Source organism: Plasmodium falciparum (assembly GCF_000002765.6).
Source record: "Plasmodium falciparum 3D7 genome assembly, chromosome: 13".
NCBI classification, from domain to species: Eukaryota; Apicomplexa; class Aconoidasida; order Haemosporida; family Plasmodiidae; genus Plasmodium; species Plasmodium falciparum.
Genome location: NC_004331.3, coordinates 1,220,001 through 1,245,000, shown reverse-complemented (window position 1 = coordinate 1,245,000; position 25,000 = coordinate 1,220,001). Strand labels below are relative to the sequence as shown.

The following is a 25,000-nucleotide window of genomic DNA, read 5'->3' as shown; positions in this document are numbered from 1 at the left end:
ATAATAAGCATAGTAAGAATATGGAGGATTATGTTCACTTACATATTTATCAGGTGTTGGTAGCTCCCCTCCCTTTAATGTATAATTCGAAATAATAGATTCATCATCTACACTGTCCCATCCAACAATTTGATGTAAGAATATAAATATTTCTTTATTTTCTTCTGGATTTTTGATAGCTTCAAAACAAGGTGAAAATATATTACTTAGAAAATCTGCAAAAGTATTTATTAGTTTCATTTTTTTATATATATGATATAATCTTGGTACTTGTATCATCCAACGTACTCTTATACTACTAAGTTGATTATTAAGAACCCATTTAGATATTTTTAACCACTCATTTTTATTTTTACCATAAATTGATATTCTCCATTCTACATGTTGATATTTTGAACGTTCAAGATTCTTAATTTGCTTTTTTGTAATTTCCGCTAAGTATCTTCCTTCGATATAATTGTCCGTCTTTAAAAATATATCTCTTAATAATTTCTGTCCAAATGGATTATACTTTTCATTAAACAAATCAAATCTATGAAAACAATTACCTAACGCATTAACACCTAAAGTATCTATGGTGGATTCATATGCTGTACTCTTTAGTTCTTCATCAAATATACTTTTTAATGTTAACATCTCTCTTTTTTCATTTATATATACCACTGTATTGGGTTCTGTTCTATATTTCTCTCTTATAAAACGTAACAATTCTTTTTGTTGCATGCAAGCCGAATGATGAACATGTACATCTACTTTTCTTATATTATAAAAATCTCGATGCTTAATGTCTCTAGTTTCGGATAACTCTAAAGGACCATTAAACATTATATGGAAATCAAATTTCTTTTCTAAATATTTCAATCGTTGAAAGCAAAAACTTTTGCATGCAGGGTCTTGGACAACATTCATAATTTCTTGTATGCTAGATAAATAATCTTCTGCTGATTTTATGTTCCGATGGTTAGCTAGCTTATTTGATTCCACGCACATATCCCTGCCTACAAAAAAAAAAAAAAATAAAATAAATAATAAATTAATCAATATATAATACTAGCAATATATTTTAACATTTCATGTTAATGCCTTTTATGTTTTATTCAATGTTATACAACTCATATATGTCTAACAAAATTCATAGTCGCATTATTTTTTTTTTATTTTTATTTTTTTTTTTTTTTTTTTACAAGAACGTATTTTTTCATATTTTTAGTTAAACGCAATATTATGTTTCTTACTTGAAGGTCCTTCATCCGTATGCGGATCCCAATGAACAAAAAATATGCCGTCGACAAAATTGATGAAGGCATTACAATTCTTTAATATTTTGACATTATAAGGATTATATATAGGTTCTGAAGATTCATAATCATCTATATTTTTGCTCTTGTAATTTTTATTTAATGATTTACTTTCTACAAGGCAAGTGTCGATATCTTGAAACTTTTTTATATACGTATCTCTCAAATTACACAATCTTATCAATTTCTAAATATAAAAGAAGTACAAAGGTATAAATATATATAAACATATGAAATTATATATATATATATATATATATATATATATATATATATGTGCGTCTGGTGTTTCTATTTATATACCCTGGAGACTTCGAGCTGTTCTTTTGTTACTGCCCCCGTGGACGTTAAAGTAAAACTAAAACGATTACATGTCTGTAATTTGTTAAGATCTTTATTTAACAAAGTATATTCATCATATTTTATAGAAGACTTAGATGAAATATTTACAACTGTTTCATATAAATTATTCCATCCTTTTTCTTTTTGAGGAACAGTTTTATGACCATCATTTTTATTAGGTAACCGCATTATATTAAAATTTAATAGTTATATATATATATATATATATATATATATATATATAAAAGAACGAGAAGAAGGAGAAGAATATATAAACATATATACTTATTTTATTCTTCTTAATATTATAATTTTATTATTAACAATCATTGTATTATATATATATATATATATATATATATATATGTGCTCCCAATCAAAAAATTATAATTTTATTTTATTTATCCTTATTAATATATACTAATAAATTTATATATATTATAATATAAAAATATGAAATAAAAAACAATATATATTTTTTAATTATTTAACAAATAAAAAAAATATATATATATTATATATGTATTATTTTTTTGTTATCTTTTCCCTATATATTATGTATACATATAAAAAAATAAACAAGAAACACATAAATGTCACATATTATTAGTTGTTGTAGGTTTCATTATTTTATTATTTATTATGAATTATTTTTTATTTTTTGAGAATAATTTAAGTTAGTTCATTATAAGAATTTATACTGTTTTATATTTAATTCAAATTATATTCTTATACCATATCATTATCAAAAAAAAAAAAAAAAAAAAAAAAAAAAAAAAATATATATATATATATATATATATATTATATATATATATCTTTATATATATATATATATATATACATAATATGCATACATTTCATAATTATGAACAAAATATTCTATGACCTTAGAAATTGTACAAGAAAAAATGTTACATTTTATTTTATAATTTTTGAAGTATATATATTTATAATTGTTTATGTGTGGAGAATCCATAAAAGGATAATCAAAAAATTAGAACATAAAAAAAATATTTTTTAATTTATTTATAAAATATTTTTAAAAAAAATATATACAGGATACATTTTTGGAAATTTACGGTCCCAAGAAATTATGATTAAGTTTCCACATATATATAATATATATATATATATATATATATATATATATATAATAATTAATTTTTATACCTTTCCATTTATTCATGTATACTTATGTCTAATATATAATATATTTATTTGTATTCATATAGATGATATACGTAAACACACAAATAAAAAAAATTTATGGGAAAAAATAAAACCATCCTCATAATATATTACATATATATATATATATATATATTATGTATATTTTGAAAATATTTAAAAATAATACGAACTACCATATGTCGAAAATAAAAAAAAAAAAAAAAAAAAAAAAAAAAAAAAAATTATAAATTTTTACTATATGATAAAATATTATCTTGTTATATATTAATTTTAAAAGCATCAATAAATAAATAAATAAATATATATATATATATATATATATATATATATATATTTATAAATAAAAAAAAAAAAAAAAAAATTTATGTACATATATACATATACACATAATTTCATTTATATCCTTTTTTGTTACCTTGAAAAAAAAATATAAAAAAATAAAAATATAAAGCATATAAGCATATTATATTAGCGTATACATATATATATTATGAAAGAATAGATAAATAATTAAAAAAAAAAAAAAAAAAAAAAAAAAAAATCCTTTTATCCAATACTAATTGTATACACACAAAAATATACCATATATTATATATATATATAATATATATAATTTTTTTATTTTAAAATTATTTCTAGCTAGTCATAAGAAAGAAGCAAATTTTGTAATTAAGAAAGGTTGAAGGATTCCTCCTTTAACATAAAAAAAATAATATATAAATAAATAAATATACATATATATTTGTATTTATATTTATATTTATATTTGTATTTATATTTATATTTATATTTATATTACATATACATATCAAGGTACATATTATTATAATCCTTGGTAATAATTTGTTTGTACACTGTTATTTCCTCAAATTAGAACATGCCCATATATGATATATAAATTTGCTTAATTTTTTGTTTAAAAAAAGATTAATATGCTAGATATTCTTCAGGAGAAAAATAAGATATACGATTTCAAGGAATCGTATGAATTAAACACACCAATAGAAAATGAAGTAACAGAAAATAATTATGTAGATATACAAAATGAAAGACATATAATATGGAGAAAGAATACGCCTTTTTTATATAGTTCCTTATTAAAGCATAAATTGGATTGGCCTTCATTAACGGTAGAATTTTTAGGAGGTGATAATTCTTTTAAATCAAAATTAAATTATTTTACTAATAAGGTATTATTAGGAACACATACATCAAATCAAGATTTGGAATATGTATATATAGGTGAAATAAAATGTCCTATATTTTCCATTAAAGAAGATGTATTACAATATGAAAATTATAGTGGTTTTATAAGTAATAAAAAAAAAAAAAAAGGTCACCCTTTACCATCTTTTGAAGTGAAAGCAAAATTATTACATCCTGGAGAAGTGATAAGAGCAACTAATTTACCTAGTAATTCTTTTTTTATTGTAACACAAACATCTAATGGAAATGCTTTATTATTTGATTATACAAAACACCCATCTTTCCCTTCAGATATGTCTACTTGTTACCCTCAAATGATTTTAAAGGGACATACAAATGAGGGAAGTGGCTTATGCTGGAATGTTAATCGTGTATATGATTCTTATAAAAACCCTAATATATTTGATGGTTATATGGAGAAAGTTTTATATACTGGAAAAGAAGATGATTCTATTAAGGATATATATTCAGTGAAAGATATGTATTCATTGAAGGATACATTTTCCCTCAAGGATACAAATTCTGTCGAAGATATAGCTTCGTCGAAAGACATACAATCTGTTAGGGGTGCATATTCTATTAAAGAACTTGAAGCCCACAATGATTTAGATATAGTTAACGATTTAGATACGGAAGAAAGTAATGATAGTATTAGTAATAGTAATACATTTGGAACAGAAGTCAATACAACCAATTTATTATTAGCTAGTTGTTCAGTGGATGGAAGTATATGTTTATGGGATATTAATAAAGGTACTAAAAGTAATGATGTACCTAGAACATATGGTTTAAATAAAAGCGGGAAAACAGCTGATTATAATATTAAAATTTATGAAAATACTCCTACTTTAAGTCCATTATGTACATGGTATAATAAAAATACAAAAACAGCATTTAATGATATATTTTTTCATCCGAAATTTAGTAATGCTCTAGGAGTATGTGATGATAATGGTTATATGAGTATATATGATATAAGAAAAAAGAATTTCTTTACAAAAGCCGAAATTTGTTTTAATGATTACAATGAACCAATGAATACATTTTCGTTTGATAATTTTTCAGAATATATATTTTCTTGTGGATATAGTGATGGCTTAATATCTGTATGGGATATGAGATATAATAAAGAATCTCTATTAAAATTAAAATATCACACACAAGGTATTAACAGAATTAAATTCGGAATGATCAGTTCAGGGATTTTTGCATCTTGTTCAGATGATGGAACAGCATGTATATGGGACATTTCAAGAAATAACAATACACAAATATTACCTCTTCAAAAAACAGAAGACGATATTTATAATAATCCAAACCCTGTCCCTAAACAATTACTCTTTGTTCATGGTGGTCATATAGGAAGTATATATGACCTCGCATGGGCAAATAGCAATACCTTTACCATAGCTACAGTAGGTGTGGATAACTCTATACATGTCTGGCACCTGAATGAGCAATTCCTTTTTCAATAATGTAAAATGAGCAAAATATTATCATCTTTATAATGTAACAGGACATGTTATATAATGTGCCATAAATCCCGAATGAACTCGTCAAATTTTTAAAGTATATATGAACATACACATATATATATATATATATCTATATATATTTCCGTATGTATAAATGTGAACATATATTTATACTGAACAAGATTGACAAACACGTTTAATAGTTTAAGTAAGATATATATATATATATATATATATATGTATTTTTTTTTTTTTTTTTTTTTTTTTTTTTTTAATATCATAGTGTGGGAAAAATATTATTTTTAAGTATCTTGTGTATACTTTCAATATATGTACATTACAGTTCCCAATTTATAGAGCACGGATTGAATATATAAATATTTTATTATATATTATGTATTATTATATAATTTTGTTGTTAATTAAATGATTAATGAATGGTTTTAAATGGGCGCACATATTCATATGGAAGTACGATAATGTAGTCATATTAATATATATAATTATATATTATATATTATATATTTATGGATTTGTGAAGAAATTGGGAGAATAGTACAATATTATTTTTTAAATATGACTAATCGGAAATATGATAGGAAATAAATAAATACATACATATAATATATATATATATATATATATATATATTTTTTTTTTTTCTCATTTATTTTTTTTTTGTCTTTTTTTTTTTTTTTTTTTTCCAATACATGAAACTTTTTATAAAATGTAAACTTCCAGAGACATATTATATATATATATATATAAATAAGATTATATAAATATATTTATGTGTATTCATTTATGTTTATATTTTATCATTTTTTAATTTTCTATGTCACATTTTTTTTTATACTTGTGGCCCCTTAGGAGCTTCATACATTTTATAACAAAATGGAATGTATATGTAAATATATATATATATATATATAAATATAAATATATATATATAATATTATAACGAAAGAACAAAAAAAACAAAAAAAAAAAAAAACCTTGGTACATTGTTCATATATACGCATATATCCTTATACATATCTGTTTATTCTCCTAAAAATGAGTACTAATATAAATGAAGAAAAATGCTTAGAAGGCGATGATATAAAATATGAGAAACCTGATACTCACAAAAATTTTTGGAAATCCTTTGGATTAAATAATGAAGCAGGTAAGTTATTATATCATTTATATGGGGAAAGTAATAAAATAAAACCTAACATTTTAAGTTCTAAACATGATGGAGATAAAAATAAAAATGATAAAAAGAAGGAAGATGCCAAATTGAATACGACATATAGAAAACCTCAAATACATTATCCATCCTTAAAAAGTAACCTACCAAATTAAATATCTGGATATTTCTTATATGTGTTATATATATATATATATATATATATATATGTGTTATTTCACCTTTGGACATATAAACAAAATATGACATAATATATATATGTACATACCTTTTTATATATATTCTTTAAATACGATCTTTTTCTTTTTCTTTTTTTTTAAATTATTTCATTTTACCTGAACTGTTCATAATATTTATAACAATTTTTATACATATATATATTTATGAAAAAAAAAAAAAAAAAAAAATATCTTTTTTTTTTTGGTTTATTGTGTGGCATAAATATTATACATATGTATACATATATATATATATATATATATATATATATTTATATCATATATTTTTATATGTATGTAAATTTTTTTTTTTTTTTTTTTTTTGGATGTGGAACAGAAAAGGCGGTGAAAGAAAATCCAATCGACACTATAAAGCATAGAAAGCCTTTGTCAAAAATTTTAGAGGAGACACAAAATTATGATTGTATAAAAGATATTCCTATATCCATTGGTATGAATAGAGAAACGGAAAAGAACAAATTACATAACATTTTTGTCGAAGAAAAATGTCTTATGGTACCTCCAAGTTGTGCTCCGATGATATTAACACAAGAAGAAAAAAAAGAAATTATTGAAAAAGCTCAACAAAGATATATTTATATAAATGAAGAAAATAAATCTAGAGAAGAGAAACATATACAAGCATTAAGAAATTATAAGTTAGAATTAATACAAGAATTAAATGAAAAAAGAAAATTATTACAAGATATAATAAATGAAGATAAAAATATTCAAGGGAATATTTCTATAAATCAAAGTGATAAAAGAGTATCAAATAAAGGCAATAGTTATAACATTATTCAAATTAAAAATGATATAGAGCAATGTCAAAAAAGTATAAAAAAAATTGAAGATAATTTAAACACATACGAATAAATTTTATAAAAAATACAAAAATTATTATAATAAGTGGAATGAATATATATATATATATATATATATATATATATTTATTTATTTATTTACTTATTTATATTTATTTATTTATTTAATTATGTTGTACATGTACGATTTATTTTATATGCAAACGCTTTATTATTATACGTATAATATATACCATCAGATATGAATTACCTTTCTTATGAGCAATTTTTTCGATTTAATACATAATTTATAGAAATAAAATCCGATGTTTTAAATATGGTCATAAAAAAAGAAATTATCATATTTTTTAAAAGAATAAAAAGATAAGTTCCCCATACTAAAATTATTACCAAATAAAAGAAGAAGAAAAGAAAAGAAAAGAAAAAAAAAAAAAAAAAAAAAAAAAAAAAAAAAAAACATATATATATATATATATATATATTTACAATAAAAAAATATTATTATAAACTTTATATATATATATATTTATTTATTTATATATGTACATATAATATGTATAATATATTATATTGATTATTTATTTTGTGGGAAATAAAAAATATAACAAAATATTCACACATATAAGTAAATAAAGGTTTATATAATATATAAGTTCATGTAAAATTATATGCATATAATACTATTATGGTAATATCCTATTTTTTTTATATGAATTTTTGTTTTTTATTAATTATAAGAGGACATAATAATAAATGAATAAAGAGAAAAATTAATATAAAAAATTAAACATGCTCATTTTTTATTTTTTCCCATAATATATATATATATAATATAATATATTCGCCTTTTTTTTTTTTTTTTTTTTTTTTGGAATATCATTGTAATTTTATACATATTTTTATATAATTTTAAATTTAATATAATATATATTATTTTATTTAATCATGTTATATTTCATTATAATATAATATATATATATATATATATGTATATTATTTTTTTATTATTATTATCCCTGCTAATTCTCCCTTGAAAAAAAAAAAAAAAAAAATTATATACATACATATATATATATATATATATATATTATATATGATTATATCATTTTTGTAAATTTTTAAAAAATAATATGAATAAATGTATATGTTTTTTTCATTTCTTTGTTGTATATATATTTGATTAATAATTTTAATTTATAAAAATATAATATGTAAACCTTTTCATTTTTTTTTTTTATAATGTTTTATTTTAATGTGAAGATTAATTAAATATGCATTTTGGCTAAAAAAAATAAAAAGGAAAAAAAAGAAAAAGAAAAAAAAGAAAAAAAAGAAAAAAAAAGAAAAAAAAAGAAAAAAACACATATGTTTAATATATATTATACATATATATATATATATATATATTTCAGTAATATGTTTGTTTTTTTATTTTTTTTTTTTTTTGTATTATAATATAAAAAATATGAAATTAATGTCCTACACTTGTTTAAATAATATGTATATAATATATGCTTGTACAAAAATATTTTATATATGTTTAATACCAATTATTTGTGTATAAAATAATTTAATACATTTATGCTATTCACGATTTAATTTAACAGAACAATTTAGTAGGAACTTGTAAATTAATTTAATATATGATATTATTTATTTATTATTTTATTTATTCTTTTCTTTTCTTTTCCTATCTTATCTTATCTTTTATTTTTCTTTTTATATTTGTATATTTTTATAATTACCATTTATTATTTATAATTCTTTGTTTTTATTTTATTTTATTAATTTTTTTTTTTCTGTCTTTTTTTATTATTATGAACTGATAAATTTATTTACCTCAACCTTATTTAAGTGACTTTTTATAAATATTTTTTTTTTTTTTTTTTTTTTTTTTCTGTACAAAAATATTACACATATATATTATATATATATATATATATATGTATATAAAATGTATAGATATATAGATATATAGATATATAAATATATAAATGTATAAATATATAAATGTATAAATATATAAATGTATAAATATATAAATGTATAAATGTATGTATTTATAAATATATAAATATATGTATATTATATATATGCAACTTGAACAAATTTGCTTATTATTTATTTTATTTTTTTATGTGTTTTTAAAATATTTGTGTGCTTTATTTTTTCTTAGACGAAAGAATATGTATATAAAAAATAATTCCACCATACATTATATATATATTATATATACATTATATATATATACATTATATATTTTATTTTTAAAATTATAACACTACCAAATTGAATATATTACATTTCTGTTGTATATTATATATATATATATATATATATATATATATATATATATTTGTGTAATATATAAATTATTATTTCTTTTTTTAATAAAAGTTAATTTAAGCTATTCAACAGATAGAAAAAAAAAAAAAATAAAATAATATAAACAAATAAATAAAATTAATATATATCGTAAACAATAATATATATATATTTATATATTTATTTATTTATTTCATAGAAACAGATATAAAATATGAAGGTGTAGAATTTTATTTTTATTTTTTTAATATATATATGATGTTATATTATTCATAAATAAGTATTACTAGTACACACAAGTTGTTAATCCTTTTATTTTATTTTTATCTTACTCATGAAAATAAAATAAGAATAAAACGAAACCATAAATAAATAAATATATATATATATATATATATATATATATATTTATATTTATATTTATATTTATATTTATATTTGTATTTATTTATTTATATAAAGAAAAAAAAAAAAAATTTTATTTAATATATAAACAAATTGTAGGGCGATGGAAGGTGCAAATAAATGTGTCATAGGAACAAAGATATTTATCAGAGACAAAAATAAAGTAATTTATTTATATCAAAATGAATAAATAAAAAATAATTAATTAATTAAATGTGCACATATATATATATATATATATATTTTATTTATTTTACTAGGTTTGGGCTAGTGCTGAAATTATAAATGAAGATGAAGATAACATTATAGTAAAAACTGAAGATGATGATATAATAAAATTAAAAGAAACGGATGAATTTTATCTTCGAAATTTAGGTATATTTATTATTATGTAACAATTTGTAACAAATATTTTGATTATTCATATTATTATTGTTAGTAAAATGGTCTATGTGGATTTTTATTAATAGCATATAAATAAATATATCACATATATATATATATATATATATATATATATATTTTTATTTATTTATTTATTTATATTTATAATCCATTTTTTTTTTTTTTTTTTTTTTTTTTTTTTTTTTTTTTTATTTTTTTTTTTTTTTATTTTTTATTTTTTTTATTTTTTTTTTTTTTTTTTTAGACTTATTTGATTCGAGTGGTTTGTCTGCTCCTTCAGATTTAACAAAATTGACACACTTGCATGAGGCATCCATATTACATAGTTTGAATCTTCGTTTTGATATCGATGAAATATATACATTTACAGGTCCAATATTAATCGCTGTGAATCCTTTTAAAATAATAAAAGATTTATATTCTGATAACATGCTTGCTAAACATGTTCAACCTATAAAATCTAAAAGTCCCCACATTTTCGCTACTTCAAATAGTGCTTATTTAGGTATGTGTAATAATAACAAATCACAAACAATATTAATTAGTGGTGAATCAGGTGCTGGGAAAACAGAATCAACAAAATATGTTATGAAATTTTTAGCATGTGCAGGTTCGGATATAAAAAAAAGATCTTTAATAGAATCGCAGGTATTAGAAAGCAATCCTCTTTTAGAAGCATTTGGTAATGCTCGAACATTAAGAAATAATAATTCTAGTCGTTTTGGTAAATATATAGAATTACAATTTTCTGTTGATCATAAAAATTATATCAAAGGTAAATTATGTGGTGCAAAGATATTAACGTATTTATTAGAGAAGGTTCGGGTGTGTGATCAACAAGAAGGTGAAAGGAATTATCATATTTTTTACCAACTTTGTAAAGCTGTAAAAGAGGCAAACATTGTGGATAATTCAATTATGAGTAATAATGAAAATGATGACGTCGAAAATTATGTAAATTATAAATGTGATGAAGATAAAAATAAGGATCATATAGAAAATAACATTTGTGAGGAACCCACACAAAAAAAGAAAAAGTGGTATCATTTTCCTAGTACATCAAAATTTAGAAATCTGGAAAATGTAGAACCCATGAAAATAGATTTTACAGATTTTAAAGAACATGTACATTTTAGATATTTAACAAAATCGAGTGTATATGAATTAAATGAAGTGAACGAATTAGAAGAATTCGAATCTACTGTACATGCTATGCAAACTATTGGTATCAGTAATACAGAACAATATCAGATATTTAAAATATTAGAAGGAATATTATATATAGGAAATATTTTATTTAATAATGATGAGACTAAAGAGGAAGCTACTATATTAGAAGTATCTAATGATGATTTAAGAAAGGCTGCATATTTTTTAGATATTGATGAAAATGATTTAATAAATTCATTATGTTATAAAACCATAGTGGCGAATAACGAACATTACAAAAAACCTGTTAATTCAAATGTGGCTAATGATATAAGAGATGCTTTATCAAGAGCTATATATGGATGTTTATTTTTAAAAGTGGTTGAAAGAACAAATGAATCTATAGGATATATAAAAGATATAAATTTATTTTGTGGTGTATTAGATATCTTTGGATTTGAATCATTCCCGGTAAATTCTTTTGAGCAATTATGTATAAATTATACGAATGAATGTTTACAACAATTTTTTAATAACTTCATTTTTAAATGTGAGGAGAAATTATATATGGAAGAAGGGATTCGATGGGATCCATTAGATTTCCCAGATAATAAAGATTGTATAGATATATTAGAATCTAAACCTTATGGTGTATTTTGTATGTTAGATGAAGAATGTTATATACCATCAGGTAGGGATAAAAGTTTTTGTAGTAAAATTATAAGTAAGCATACATCGAGTAGTAATAATAATCAGTCTAATAAAAGATTTAAATCAATTAAAACTGATTCTAGTAGTTTTATTATTGTACATTTTGCTGGGCAAGTTGTGTATAATTCTACTGGTTTTCTTGAAAAAAATAAGGATCAGTTATCTTTAGATGCACAGAAATTGTTGTTACATAGTAAGAATACATATGTATCCCATTTATTCGAAACTTATTTAAGAAGGAATACAGATAAAAGGAAATTTGTTACTGTTTCTAGTGAATTTAAAGAACAACTTAATTTATTAATGACAAGAATAAAAGAAACAGAACCACATTTTATTAGATGTATAAAACCAAATGCTCAAAACGTGCCAGATGTATTTGATAGAATATCCGTAAATGAACAATTAAAATATGGAGGTGTTCTACAGGCCATAAAAGTAAGTCGTGCAGGTTACCCGGTAAGATTGTCGCATGCAGAATGTGTACAAGATTATAAAATTCTTTTAAATAAAGAAGATAGACATAAATTAGAAATGTATAACAAGGATAACAAATCTTGGTCTTATAAGGCCAATTTTATACTCTCCAGTTTATATGTAACTAAAGAAATACAAGAATATATAAATAATCTAAAGTTGTTGAAGGATAAAAAAAAAGAAGAGGAAAATAAATTTTTTGGAAAGCTTTCCTCAAAGAAAAACAAAAAAATGCAAGATACAACCACAACAATGAATGAGGTATCTAATAATGTACAAATTAATAATAAGGACGAAACGAACAATAATAATAATAATATGAAAGATATTGTATATGATCCCGTTTGTGGTGATGCTAATGAAGAAGAGGAAAAAAACAATTTATTCATATGGTCTGTAGGAAAAAATTTGTGTTTTTTCAAAAGTGATGCATATAACATTTTGTCTACCTTAAGAAGTGATCTTCGAAGTTTAAAAGCCATTGTTATTCAGAAAAATTATAAGACATATACACAAAAGAAATTATACGAATTAATGAAAAGAAAAATTATCATTATACAACGATGGTTTAGAAATCGATTAAATATTATAAGAAAAGAGAAATTAAAAAGACAAGAAGCTGAAAAGTTGATTTGTTCTTATATTTATACATATATAATTAGAAAGAGATTTTTACATAAAAGAAATTGCTGTATCCTTATACAGTCACATATAAGAAGATATTTAATGGTAAGATTTTATAAAACATATAGACAAAATTATTATGCAAGTAAAATACAAGCAACGTGGAAGGCTTACAAAGAACATTTATTTTATAAAAAATTATTGAAATCTACTAAAAAAATACAATTAAAATGGAAGAGTATATTAGCTAGAAAACAATTGAGAAGATTAAAAATGGAATCTAAGGAAGTGGGTTCTTTATTATCAAGAAATCAAGTATTAATGAAAGAATTAAAAAAAGAAAAAAACGAAAAAATAGAAATAGAAAGTAAACTATTAAAAGCGTCTGCTAAAATAGATAAGTTGATTAAAAAAATTGATAATTTAGAAAAAGATAATAAAAATAATGAAAAAGTAATAAAGGATTTGTTAGAGAAGGTTTCTTTATTATCATATAAACAATCGAATGAGTGTATTTCACCGAGGCATGTATCTAAAAAAAATGAAAATATAAAACAGAAGAAAAATAATAAAGAACTTAATAAGGATATAATTATGTCTTTAAAGAGGGAAGATACAGAACATGTGGATAGTATGGAAATTATGAGTATCCAAGGTAATAATACGCATGATGATCCAAATAATGTGCGTAATTGCTATAGCACAGACACCAACCTAACGAACTATTTAAATAATAACAAGAGCAACAATAATAAGGATCATAATAATGATCATAATAATAATAATAATGATGATGGTGATGGTGAGGATATTTATATGGATAACAATTTAACTTTTACACAAGAAAAAATAGGAGACCTAAAAATTAGGAATACAATAAGAAATGAAAAGAATGAAGAAAAATATAATTTATTAAATAAAATAAAAAAATTAGAAATTCAAAATAAAGAATATATAAAACAAAATGTAACATTAAACGATAAATATAATAAATTAGTAAGTTTATTGGGACAGATCAAAGATACAAATAATAATGTATATAATGATGTTTTAATTAATAATATTAATAATTATCATAGTAATGGCATGTCGAATAAGTTGTTACTCAATAATTATAATAATTACCACAATAATAATAATAATAATAATAATTTTTTTAAGAATTTAACGAATTTGTCTAGCTGTAATAGTAATTCTTTAATAGAACCCAAAATAGAAAATAATATAAATTATGATAATAAGAGTTCTTTTAAAAAGAATGATGGAATAGTGGATATTCTTGTATGTGGACCAAGGAATGTAGGGAAGACCAGTTTGTTAGAAGATTTATTTGTACGTTTAGGTGATGAAGATAATTTAGGTTTATTAAGAAAAAATAAGAAACTTGTAAATAATGATTTAAGTTGTTATAATTATTATAATACATATATTATAACACATAAATGTTCCCAAATAAAAATTGTAGATTGTGGATATTCATCCAATAAAAATGTAGAAGAATCATTATTTAATTATATAAAAAATTCAATATGTATAATTGTAGTATTTGATGCTACAAATAAGGAATCCATAAATCCAGCAGTACATTTATTACAAGAAGCATCATTAATTAATGTAAAGAAGACAACTAAGTTATATTTATTTGAGAATATATTTAATGAAAAAATTAATTTAAATTTTAATAAAAATGATGTATCATATGCTGTGCGTGTATCTAAAGCATGTAATGCATCATATGTAAAAGCATTAGATATATATGATATAGTAAATAATTATGCTAATAAAATAACTTTACATTCTAATTATTTCTTGGATAATACTCATAATAATTGTAATTACAATAATAATTATAATTATAATTATAATCATGTTACCTCTGTACCTCCTAATCAACACAGTGAACATAATAATAATAATTATTATCATAATAATAAGGAAAAAGATAACGATAACGATAAAGATAAAGATATATATGTTAAAGGATTGGCACACTTAAATCATATGAACAAATCCAAAAGGAATACGCACAGTTATATGTCTTCATATCATGAGGAATCTTTAAAAGATAGCGACGACGCCGCATTATCCTCCTTCGGAAATAAATCAAATGATTTAATAAAATCGAAACGAGGAGACATAGGCAAAAATAAATATAATAATAATAACAAAAATAATAATAGTAGTAATAATAATAATAATAATATCTATTCAGTTGTAAATACATTAAAAGCGATATGTGGCATTCAAAATAGCAATAAGAAGAATCAACAAATACAATTGTTGAGGGAATCCATGCCTTTGAATAATTATATATATGGTAATAAAAAATATAATTCAGATCTAGGAAAAGGTTTACAACCGGTTTATGAAATAACGCTTAAAGGAAATATACCTATAACATATTTGTGTATGGGTCAAGATAATATAAATAAGAATTATACACTATTATCTGTAGGATGTAAGGATGGTGTTATATATATATATAAGTGTTTTAGGACTAGTTTGGAGTTAAAAAATGATTATTTTTATTATTATAACGACGATAGTAGTATGTACAACATGAATAATAATATGGACAAGAATGTCAATAACGTGTATAATAATATGGACAAAAATATGAACAGCAATACCACCCTGAATATACAAAATAATGATAATAATAATAATAATAATAATAATATTGTAGGATGTGATGATAATGTAAAGAAAAGCAGTAGCATTATGTCATTAAAGAATGATAGTAATAAAACATATGATGAAAGTAGCACATGTACAAAATTATTATCCAAATTATCAGGTCATAAAAAGGCAATAACATGTTTAGTATTTTCTTTCTCAGAAGATAAAATTATTTCATCATCAATAGATAGAACTATAAAAATATGGGAAGTGTCAACAGGTTTTTTATTAAAAGTATTTTCTGATTCATCAGCAACATTATCTGTATTATTATTTCCAACGAATCTAGATATTTTTTTATGTTCAAATTGTACATCCTTATTACGAATAGTAAATTTAAATAGTGGTCAAGTATATCAGAAAATTAAAGTAGAGAGTGAAATAAGAGCCCTCGAAATGGATGACACATGTTTAAATATTTTTGCTGGTTCAAAAAATGGAACTATATATGTATTAGAAGTTATATATAATGAAAGAGTAGAAATAAAATTTCGTTTCCTTTTTTCCTTATCACCAATTACATGTATAAAATTTATACCAAGACATTCTGTTAAAACATCACCAGCAATCATTGTAAATTCATGTGATAATCATATAGGTATTATAGAATGTGTATATGGGAACAAAGGAATATTAACAACATTATATGTTAAGCATAGAATACGAATAAATCATGCCTTACTTCCCATAAGAAATTGTTATTCCAGGTTTGGTGGCGGATGGGTCATGTCAGGTTCAGAGGATGGCAACATATATATTTGTTCCTTGTTACCTCAATCGAATTATAAGTTGATATTTTTAAAGCACCACAAGGTAAAAGTTATACAAATGTATAATGAATGATGCTAATATGAATATATAAACATATAAACATATAAATATTATATATATATATATATATATATATATGTATTTATTTTATTTTATTTTTTCCTATTAAAAAAAAAAATATATAAATATTTATAAATCCACCTCATACATATAATATAATATATTTTTTATTTAGGCACCAGTAATGGCTGTTGTTGTTAATAATATTGATACTCTAATGGTTTCAGGAGATTCCAAAGGAAACATAGTTTTCTGGCGCAGGTCTTTTGTATAATAAAATGATATTGTAAATTTTGTTCATATATATATATATATATATATGTGTATACATTTGAATATATTCCTATGTATTTATTTTTAAGTGTATAATATGTTTACTTTTCTATTCACATGTGTGTTTTTTTTTTTTAAATAATATTTATTGAATAAATAAAATCTTATTAATGGTTGTATAATTATATATATATATATATATATATATATATATATATGTATGTATCCATGTATATATTTATTTATTAATTAACTTATTATTTTATTTTATTTTATTTTATTTTTTTTTAATGTAACTTCAATAAAAATAACATAAAAAATAAAGAATGCAATATGTAACAAATTTGTAAAAACAAAAATTGCAAATGTTTACAAAGAGGCATATTTCGTTTTTTTACTTATCCATATATATATATATATATAACCTTTTACAAAAAAGAAAAAGAAAATTTTTTTTTGTTGTTTTTTTAATAAATATTCATATGAAAAGGGTGAAGAATAAATAAAATATAAACATTATAAGAATTTATATATTATAAATATATGTGTATATATTTATATATTAAAAACAAAAAGATCTTTATTAAATATGTATATATTTTAATTTTTTCCCATATGAAAAAATATAAGTTAAAAATATCGTTATATAAAATATATATATATAATATATATAATATATATATATATAATATTTTATTTTTTTTATTTATGATTCAACATTTTTGTTGTTGTTTATATATAACACTTTGACGTAATATATTTTTTTATAATGTATATATTTGAATATTAAAAAAAATATTACGATATTTAAACTTTTTAATTTTTTTTTTTTTTTTTTTATGTGGTATTGATTTATATGCCTAGGTGGAAAAAAGAAGAAAAAAAAAAAAAAAAAAAAAATTCATAAAATGTATTATATATATATATGTATAAGAAAAAATAATTACATATATACATTAATATATATTAATAAATTTTTTTTACATAATTAAAATGCCTACAATTATATTTATATATATTATATTTATATATATATTTATATATATATATATATATATACAACATGATTTTATAGTATGTAAACTTTATATAAATAGTTTTATTATAGAGTTAACGATATTCATGTAATTTTCTTCAAGTAAATTCAAGCTACTTTTGTTTCTGTTTTTTAAAAGAATTTGTAATGTTATATAATTGTTTTTTAATAACTGTAAAAAAAAATGAAAAAATAAAAAAAACATAAACATAAACATATTAAATAATAATATAATGTATGTATAATCAATATTTATAACTATATATTATTTTTACTTATTTATTTATTTGTTTGCTTGTTTCCCTTTTAATTCTTTTTATATATATGAAGGAAATGAGAAAGAAAACATGATAATAATTCATAATTAATAATTAAAAAAAAAAAAAAATAAGGAACCTATATAATATATATATATAATATATTTTTATATAATATATATAATGACAAATATATAGGGAGTTCATATATAACTTATATGACATAAGAAAAAAATATAATGATACAAAAAAAAAAAAAAAAAAATGTAATAATAAATATATTATTTATAATAATAAACACAAAATATTTTAATAAAAGATGTATATGTTATTGTATATAGAAGAATATTACATTTAGAAGTCATATGAAAAATAAATTTTCAATGTGACACGTGTCCGTAAAATTACATAATTTAATACATACGAAGAGTAATAAATATATATTAGAACATAAAAGAAAATATAAATAAATATAAGATATATATAATATATATATGTATTTATTTATTTATTTATTTAATTATTTAATTATTTATTTTTCATAATGATGAAGAAGAAAAATATCGACATAGAGGAGCTTAAAAGGCTCATTGAAGAAAGCAGCATGAAAAAAAGATTTGTAAAAGATATAAAAAGAAATTGTGAAATAAAAAGTATAAGGTTTGGTATTATGAGTAAGGAAGATATAATAAAATATTCAGAAGTGAAAATAATGAATAGAGAAATGTATAAGAATAATAGTGGTATACCATATCCTTATGGTGTTTTAGATTTAAAACTAGGTGCTCATAAAAGTAACTCTGTATGTGAAACATGTAATAAGAAATTAATAAATTGTTCAGGACATTTTGGTTATATAGAATTGAATTATCCTGTATTTCATATTGGTTATTATAAATATATAATACATATATTATATTGTATATGTAAATATTGTTCAAGTTTATTATTATCAAAGGAAAAAATTGATTTTTATTGTAATTTAAAAAAAAAAAGTACAGATGATTCATTTTATAAGAAACATTTATTTAAAAGGATATTAAATAATTGTAAAAAAGTAAATAAATGTTATATATGTGGGAATCCACAGGGTGTAATTAAGAAAATAATAAAACCTAGTTTAGATCAATTTATGAAATTAAAACATATATTAAAAGTAAAAGAAAATGGGAAAATGATTATAAAAGAAGAAGATTTAAATAGTTTATATGTTTTGAAGTTATTTAAAAATATAAATCCATATCATGTTAAATTATTAAATATAGAAAACCCAGAAAAATTAATTATAACAGCTTTATTAGTACCACCTAATACTATAAGACCATCTGTTATAATCGACGAACATGGAACGGCTGAAGATGATTTAACTTGTATTCTTTCTGAAATAACACAATTGAATAATACTATATATAATCAATGTACGAACGGTTATCAGACGAATCAATTTCTGGGTAATGTCGAATTTTTACAATTACAAATTACAAGATTTATTAATAGTGATTCTCCGGCTGTTTCACAATTATTAGCAACACAAAATATCTCTAAACCTGGGAGAGGTATTTGTCAAAGGTTAAAAGGAAAAGAAGGAAGATTTAGATGTAACTTATCAGGAAAAAGAGTTGACTTCTCAAGTAGAACGGTGATATCACCAGATCCAAACATATCTATAGATGAAGTGGTGATACCAAAAATTATTGCCATGAGATTAACATATCCTGAGACGGTGAATAAATATAATATTGATAAGTTAAAAATGTTAATAAAAAATGGTTGTAATAAATGGCCTGGTGCAAATTATATAATAAAGAAGTCAAAAAAGGGAATTGATCCATACTCAGATATTAGCACCAGTTATAATAATAATAGTAATAATATTAGTAGTATTGGTTGTAGTAATATATTTAATGTAGTTAATAATTATATTAATAACAATTGTAAGAACGTTAGATATAATATAAAAGATGTAAATAATAATGTATTATTAAAAGATATGTGCGACATAAACAATATGAATAATGATATAAACAATAATATTAACAATATATATAAGAATACGTCTGAAACAAACTTATGTAACGTGAACAACCACAATAATAATAATAATATATATTGTAATAATCAGACACAAGATAATGAAGAAGAACGGAAAAACAGCCAATTTAATAAAATAAGTTTAAAATATGCAAATAAAAATCATGTTATACAAAATTTAAATATTGGAGATGTAGTAGAAAGACATATATGTGATGGAGATATTGTTTTATTTAATAGACAACCATCTTTACATCGTATGTCTATTATGTGTCATAAAGCAAAAATAATGGATTTTAAAACATTTCGTTTTAATGAATGTGTATGTTCCCCATATAATGCTGATTTTGATGGTGATGAAATGAATTTACATGTTCCACAAACAGAAGAAGCTCGTGCTGAAGCTTTATATTTAATGAATGTAAAACATAATTTAATAACTCCAAAAAATGGAGAAGTTATAATAGCTTTAACACAAGATTTTTTATCAGCATCCTATATAATTACAAATAAAGATACATTTCTTGATAGAGATACTTTTTGTTTATTATGTTCCTATTTTTCTGATGCTTCATTATATATTGAATTACCCATTCCAGCTATTTTGAAACCTAAAGAATTATGGACAGGAAAACAATTAATTAGTGTATTAATTAAACCTAATAAAAAAGAAAATACTATTATTAATTTTGAAATACAAGAAAGAGAATATTCCAATAAATTTGGAGATTTGAAACATTTATGTTTAAATGATTCATATGTTTGTTTTTATAAATCTGAATTAATATGTGGTTCTTTAGGGAAAAAAGTTTTAGGCTCTTCAAAATATGGTTTGTTTTATTATTTAATACATCATAATTCAAGTCATATAGCATTAAAAATTATGAACAGATTATCTAAACTAACCAGTAGATACTTTTCTAATAAAGGTATGACGATAGGTATTGATGATGTAAGACCATCACAAACCTTAACAGAGAAAAAGAAAGATTTATTATTAAAAGGTTATGAAAAGGTAAATAATGAAATTATATTATATAATGAAAAGAAGATGCAAATACAACCAGGTTGTACCTTAGAAGAAACATTAGAAATAAAAGTTAAAAGTATATTAGATGATTTAAGAAATGATGCAGGAAAAACATGTAATCAATATTTACATTATTTAAATAAACCATTAATTATGTTTAATTCGGGAGCAAAAGGAGCATTAATTAATATAGCACAAATGATTGCTTGTGTAGGACAACAAAATGTTGCTGGTCAAAGAATACAAAACGGTTTTATAAATAGAACATTACCACATTTCCATTTTCATTGTAAAGATTCAGAAAGTAGAGGATTTGTACAAAATTCTTTTTATACAGGATTAAGTCCAACCGAATTTTTTTTTCACACAATGTCGGGAAGAGAAGGTCTTGTAGATACAGCAGTAAAAACAGCCGAAACAGGTTACATGCAAAGAAGACTTATGAAAGCATTAGAAGATTTGTCAATTCATTATGATTATTCTGTACGATCATGTGATAAACAAATCGTACAATTTATATATGGAGATGATGCATTAAATCCTTCGTATATTGATAATAATAATACATATCTTGATCAATTTGACAAGGTATTTGATCATATTGTATCTATATCATCTAGCCATTTGTTATTATCTTATAAAAATAAAATACCTTACTTGCCTCATGTTCAGCATCAAAATAAAACAAGTAATATGAACAATATTTATAATAATATGAACAATATTAATAATAATGATAGTAATAGGAGCATTATTTATAATAATGATAGTAATATGAACAATATTAATAATAATGATAGTAATATGAACAATATTAATAATAATGATAGTAATATGAACAGTATTCATAATAATAATAGTAATATGAACAATATTCATAATAATGATAGTAATAGGAGCATTATTCATAATAATGATAGTAATATGAACAGTATTCATAATAATGATAGTAATATGAACAGTATTCATAATAATAATAGTAATATGAACAATATTCATAATAATGATAGTAATAGGAGCATTATTCATAATAATGATAGTAATATGAACAGTATTCATAATAATGATAGTAATAATAACAATAATTATAAAGATTGTACGCATAATCCTTATATCTGTAACGAATCATTAATTATACGTAATATTATGAACAGATTGATTTACCAAAACATTGCACAAGAAGATCTATTCATACCTTTAGAACATGATGAATTTTTAGTTAACAAAATTATGGAATCTTATACGGATCAGGAATGTAATTATGAAGATATCATCAGATCTTTAGATTTAAACAAAAATGTTTCTTATATACATAATGACCAGGGAAAACATTTATCTTTGCAAATGTGTGCAGAAGAACACATAACTATTAATAATACAAATAATGATAATACATATGTTGAACAAATAGAAATGAAGGAATTAAGTAAAAATAAAACAAAAGAAAAACAATCATTTAAAGGAACGATAAGAGATATGCATGAAGATTCTGAAGAACAAATGAACAAATTTATAACAAAAAAGGCAAAGTTTTTCATAGAGAAGAAAAAAGGAAAAATGCATGAATGTAACGATGACATCGAATATAATAACACCCAATATGATAACATCCAATATAATAATATTTCATGTAATTATATCAAATCTCAAAATTTAGAAAACACACATCATCAAGTTAATAACGATTTGTCTTTCATAAAAAATAACGTCATTTTACCACCAAAAGAATATCATTCCATCTTTCATTTTGTAAATGATTATAGAAATGTTGTGGAAATAAAAAACTTGATGGATAAAAAAAAAATTTTCCTGAACAATTCAGAAAAAAATGTGGTGCAATCGAAATATAACAGGATGAGTAAAAATTTAAAAAAAAAAATTGAGATAATTAATAATATATATAGAAATGAAAAGAAAAAATTAAATCGATGGAAAACAAAAATGGATAATGATGATAATTATTGGTCATCTGATGACGATTCTATTATTGCCAAGAAAATTATAAAAATAAAAAATAAAGAAAAAAGAAAATATCACCCCAAAGAAGAAAAGGAAAATTTTGATAGAAATAATTATAAAATGATAACTGATAATAATAATAATGATAATAATAATAATAATAATGATAATAATAATAATGATAATAATAATAATAATAATAATAATAGTAATAATAATAATTATTATTATAATCTTCATGACGATGTAAACAATTTAGGAGTTACAAATTATAATACAAATATATATCCCAATGATTGTAATGGGATATATGAAAAAGAAACAAATAATAATGAACTTACAACAAATAGTAATATGTGTGATAAAAATAATGATTTCTCTGATGAATTCTTTAATAATATAAATGAAAATGATTTATTATATGATAATAAATATTATAGACAAATATTTAAGAATGTTATTGGTTTTGTTAGTGTTTTTGAATATGTTGAATCATATAAACAACATTATATTTTATTCCCATATGAAATAATAAAATGGACTAGCTTTTTATTAGAATATTTAACAGAAATCATTCCTACAAATATATTCCTTCATACCAAATTATCGAAAAAAGAAAAACCAACTCATCAAAAAAATACTGGGAAAATGAAGATATATATAGAAGAAATTAAAAAATGGTTATTTATTAAAGCTATAAATATATATAAATATTTTAGTTTTAAAAAAAGTATTGAATTAATCAAAAAAAAAGATTATTTTAATTATATTATTAAAAATTATGATATATCACATAGATATATTATACATGATTATTCTTTTATTAATTTAAAACAGTTATATCTTTTTATCTTTTTTAATATATATAAATATTTTAAATATATATCTACCCCCGGTGATGCCGTTGGATCAATATCGGCTCAGTCGATTGGTGAGCCCGGAACACAAATGACGTTGAAGACTTTTCACTTTGCAGGTACATACAAGAATTAATAAAATAAATAAACGATACATTAATATAATGATTTACAATTCGTGCTTTGTACATAGCACAAATAT

At 20.9% G+C, this 25,000-nt stretch overlaps 5 protein-coding genes across 5 annotated transcripts in view; 4 read left to right on the top strand and 1 right to left on the bottom strand.

The window, feature by feature from the left end:
- The window catches only part of PF3D7_1329400 (AMP deaminase), a gene marked incomplete at both ends in the record, with an annotated part of 3,173 nt that extends 1,344 nt beyond the window's left edge, over positions 1-1,829 (bottom strand). The window contains 3 exons of the mRNA XM_024473226.1: positions 1-998; positions 1,236-1,485; positions 1,602-1,829. The exon at positions 1-998 is cut by the window's left edge and continues 68 nt beyond it. Coding sequence (XP_024328919.1) covers positions 1-998; positions 1,236-1,485; positions 1,602-1,829 — 1,476 coding nt within the window. The remainder of the gene's footprint in view (positions 999-1,235; positions 1,486-1,601) is intronic.
- A 1,937-nt stretch (positions 1,830-3,766) lies between these two features.
- On the top strand, positions 3,767-5,515 carry PF3D7_1329300 (chromatin assembly factor 1 subunit B, putative; the record flags this gene model as incomplete). The annotated part of the gene is made up of 1 exon (XM_001349970.1): positions 3,767-5,515. The coding sequence occupies one exon, from the start codon at positions 3,767-3,769 to the stop codon at positions 5,513-5,515; it is 1,749 nt and encodes a 582-aa protein (XP_001350006.1).
- Positions 5,516-6,571: 1,056 nt separating this feature from the next.
- Positions 6,572-7,801, top strand: PF3D7_1329200 (conserved Plasmodium protein, unknown function; the record flags this gene model as incomplete). Its single annotated transcript, XM_001349971.1, has 2 exons — positions 6,572-6,845; positions 7,263-7,801. 2 exons carry the CDS (start codon positions 6,572-6,574, stop codon positions 7,799-7,801), a joined length of 813 nt encoding a protein of 270 aa, XP_001350007.1.
- Positions 7,802-10,582: 2,781 nt separating this feature from the next.
- PF3D7_1329100 (myosin F, putative) lies at positions 10,583-17,629 on the top strand (the record flags this gene model as incomplete). Its single annotated transcript, XM_001349972.1, has 4 exons — positions 10,583-10,642; positions 10,740-10,854; positions 11,129-17,337; positions 17,531-17,629. 4 exons carry the CDS (start codon positions 10,583-10,585, stop codon positions 17,627-17,629), a joined length of 6,483 nt encoding a protein of 2,160 aa, XP_001350008.1.
- Positions 17,630-19,465: 1,836 nt separating this feature from the next.
- Positions 19,466-25,000, top strand: part of PF3D7_1329000 (DNA-directed RNA polymerase III subunit RPC1, putative) — a gene marked incomplete at both ends in the record, with an annotated part of 7,619 nt that continues 2,084 nt past the window's right edge. Inside the window, one exon of the mRNA XM_001349973.1 lies at positions 19,466-24,917. Within this exon, the coding sequence (XP_001350009.1) occupies positions 19,466-24,917 (5,452 nt within the window). The remainder of the gene's footprint in view (positions 24,918-25,000) is intronic.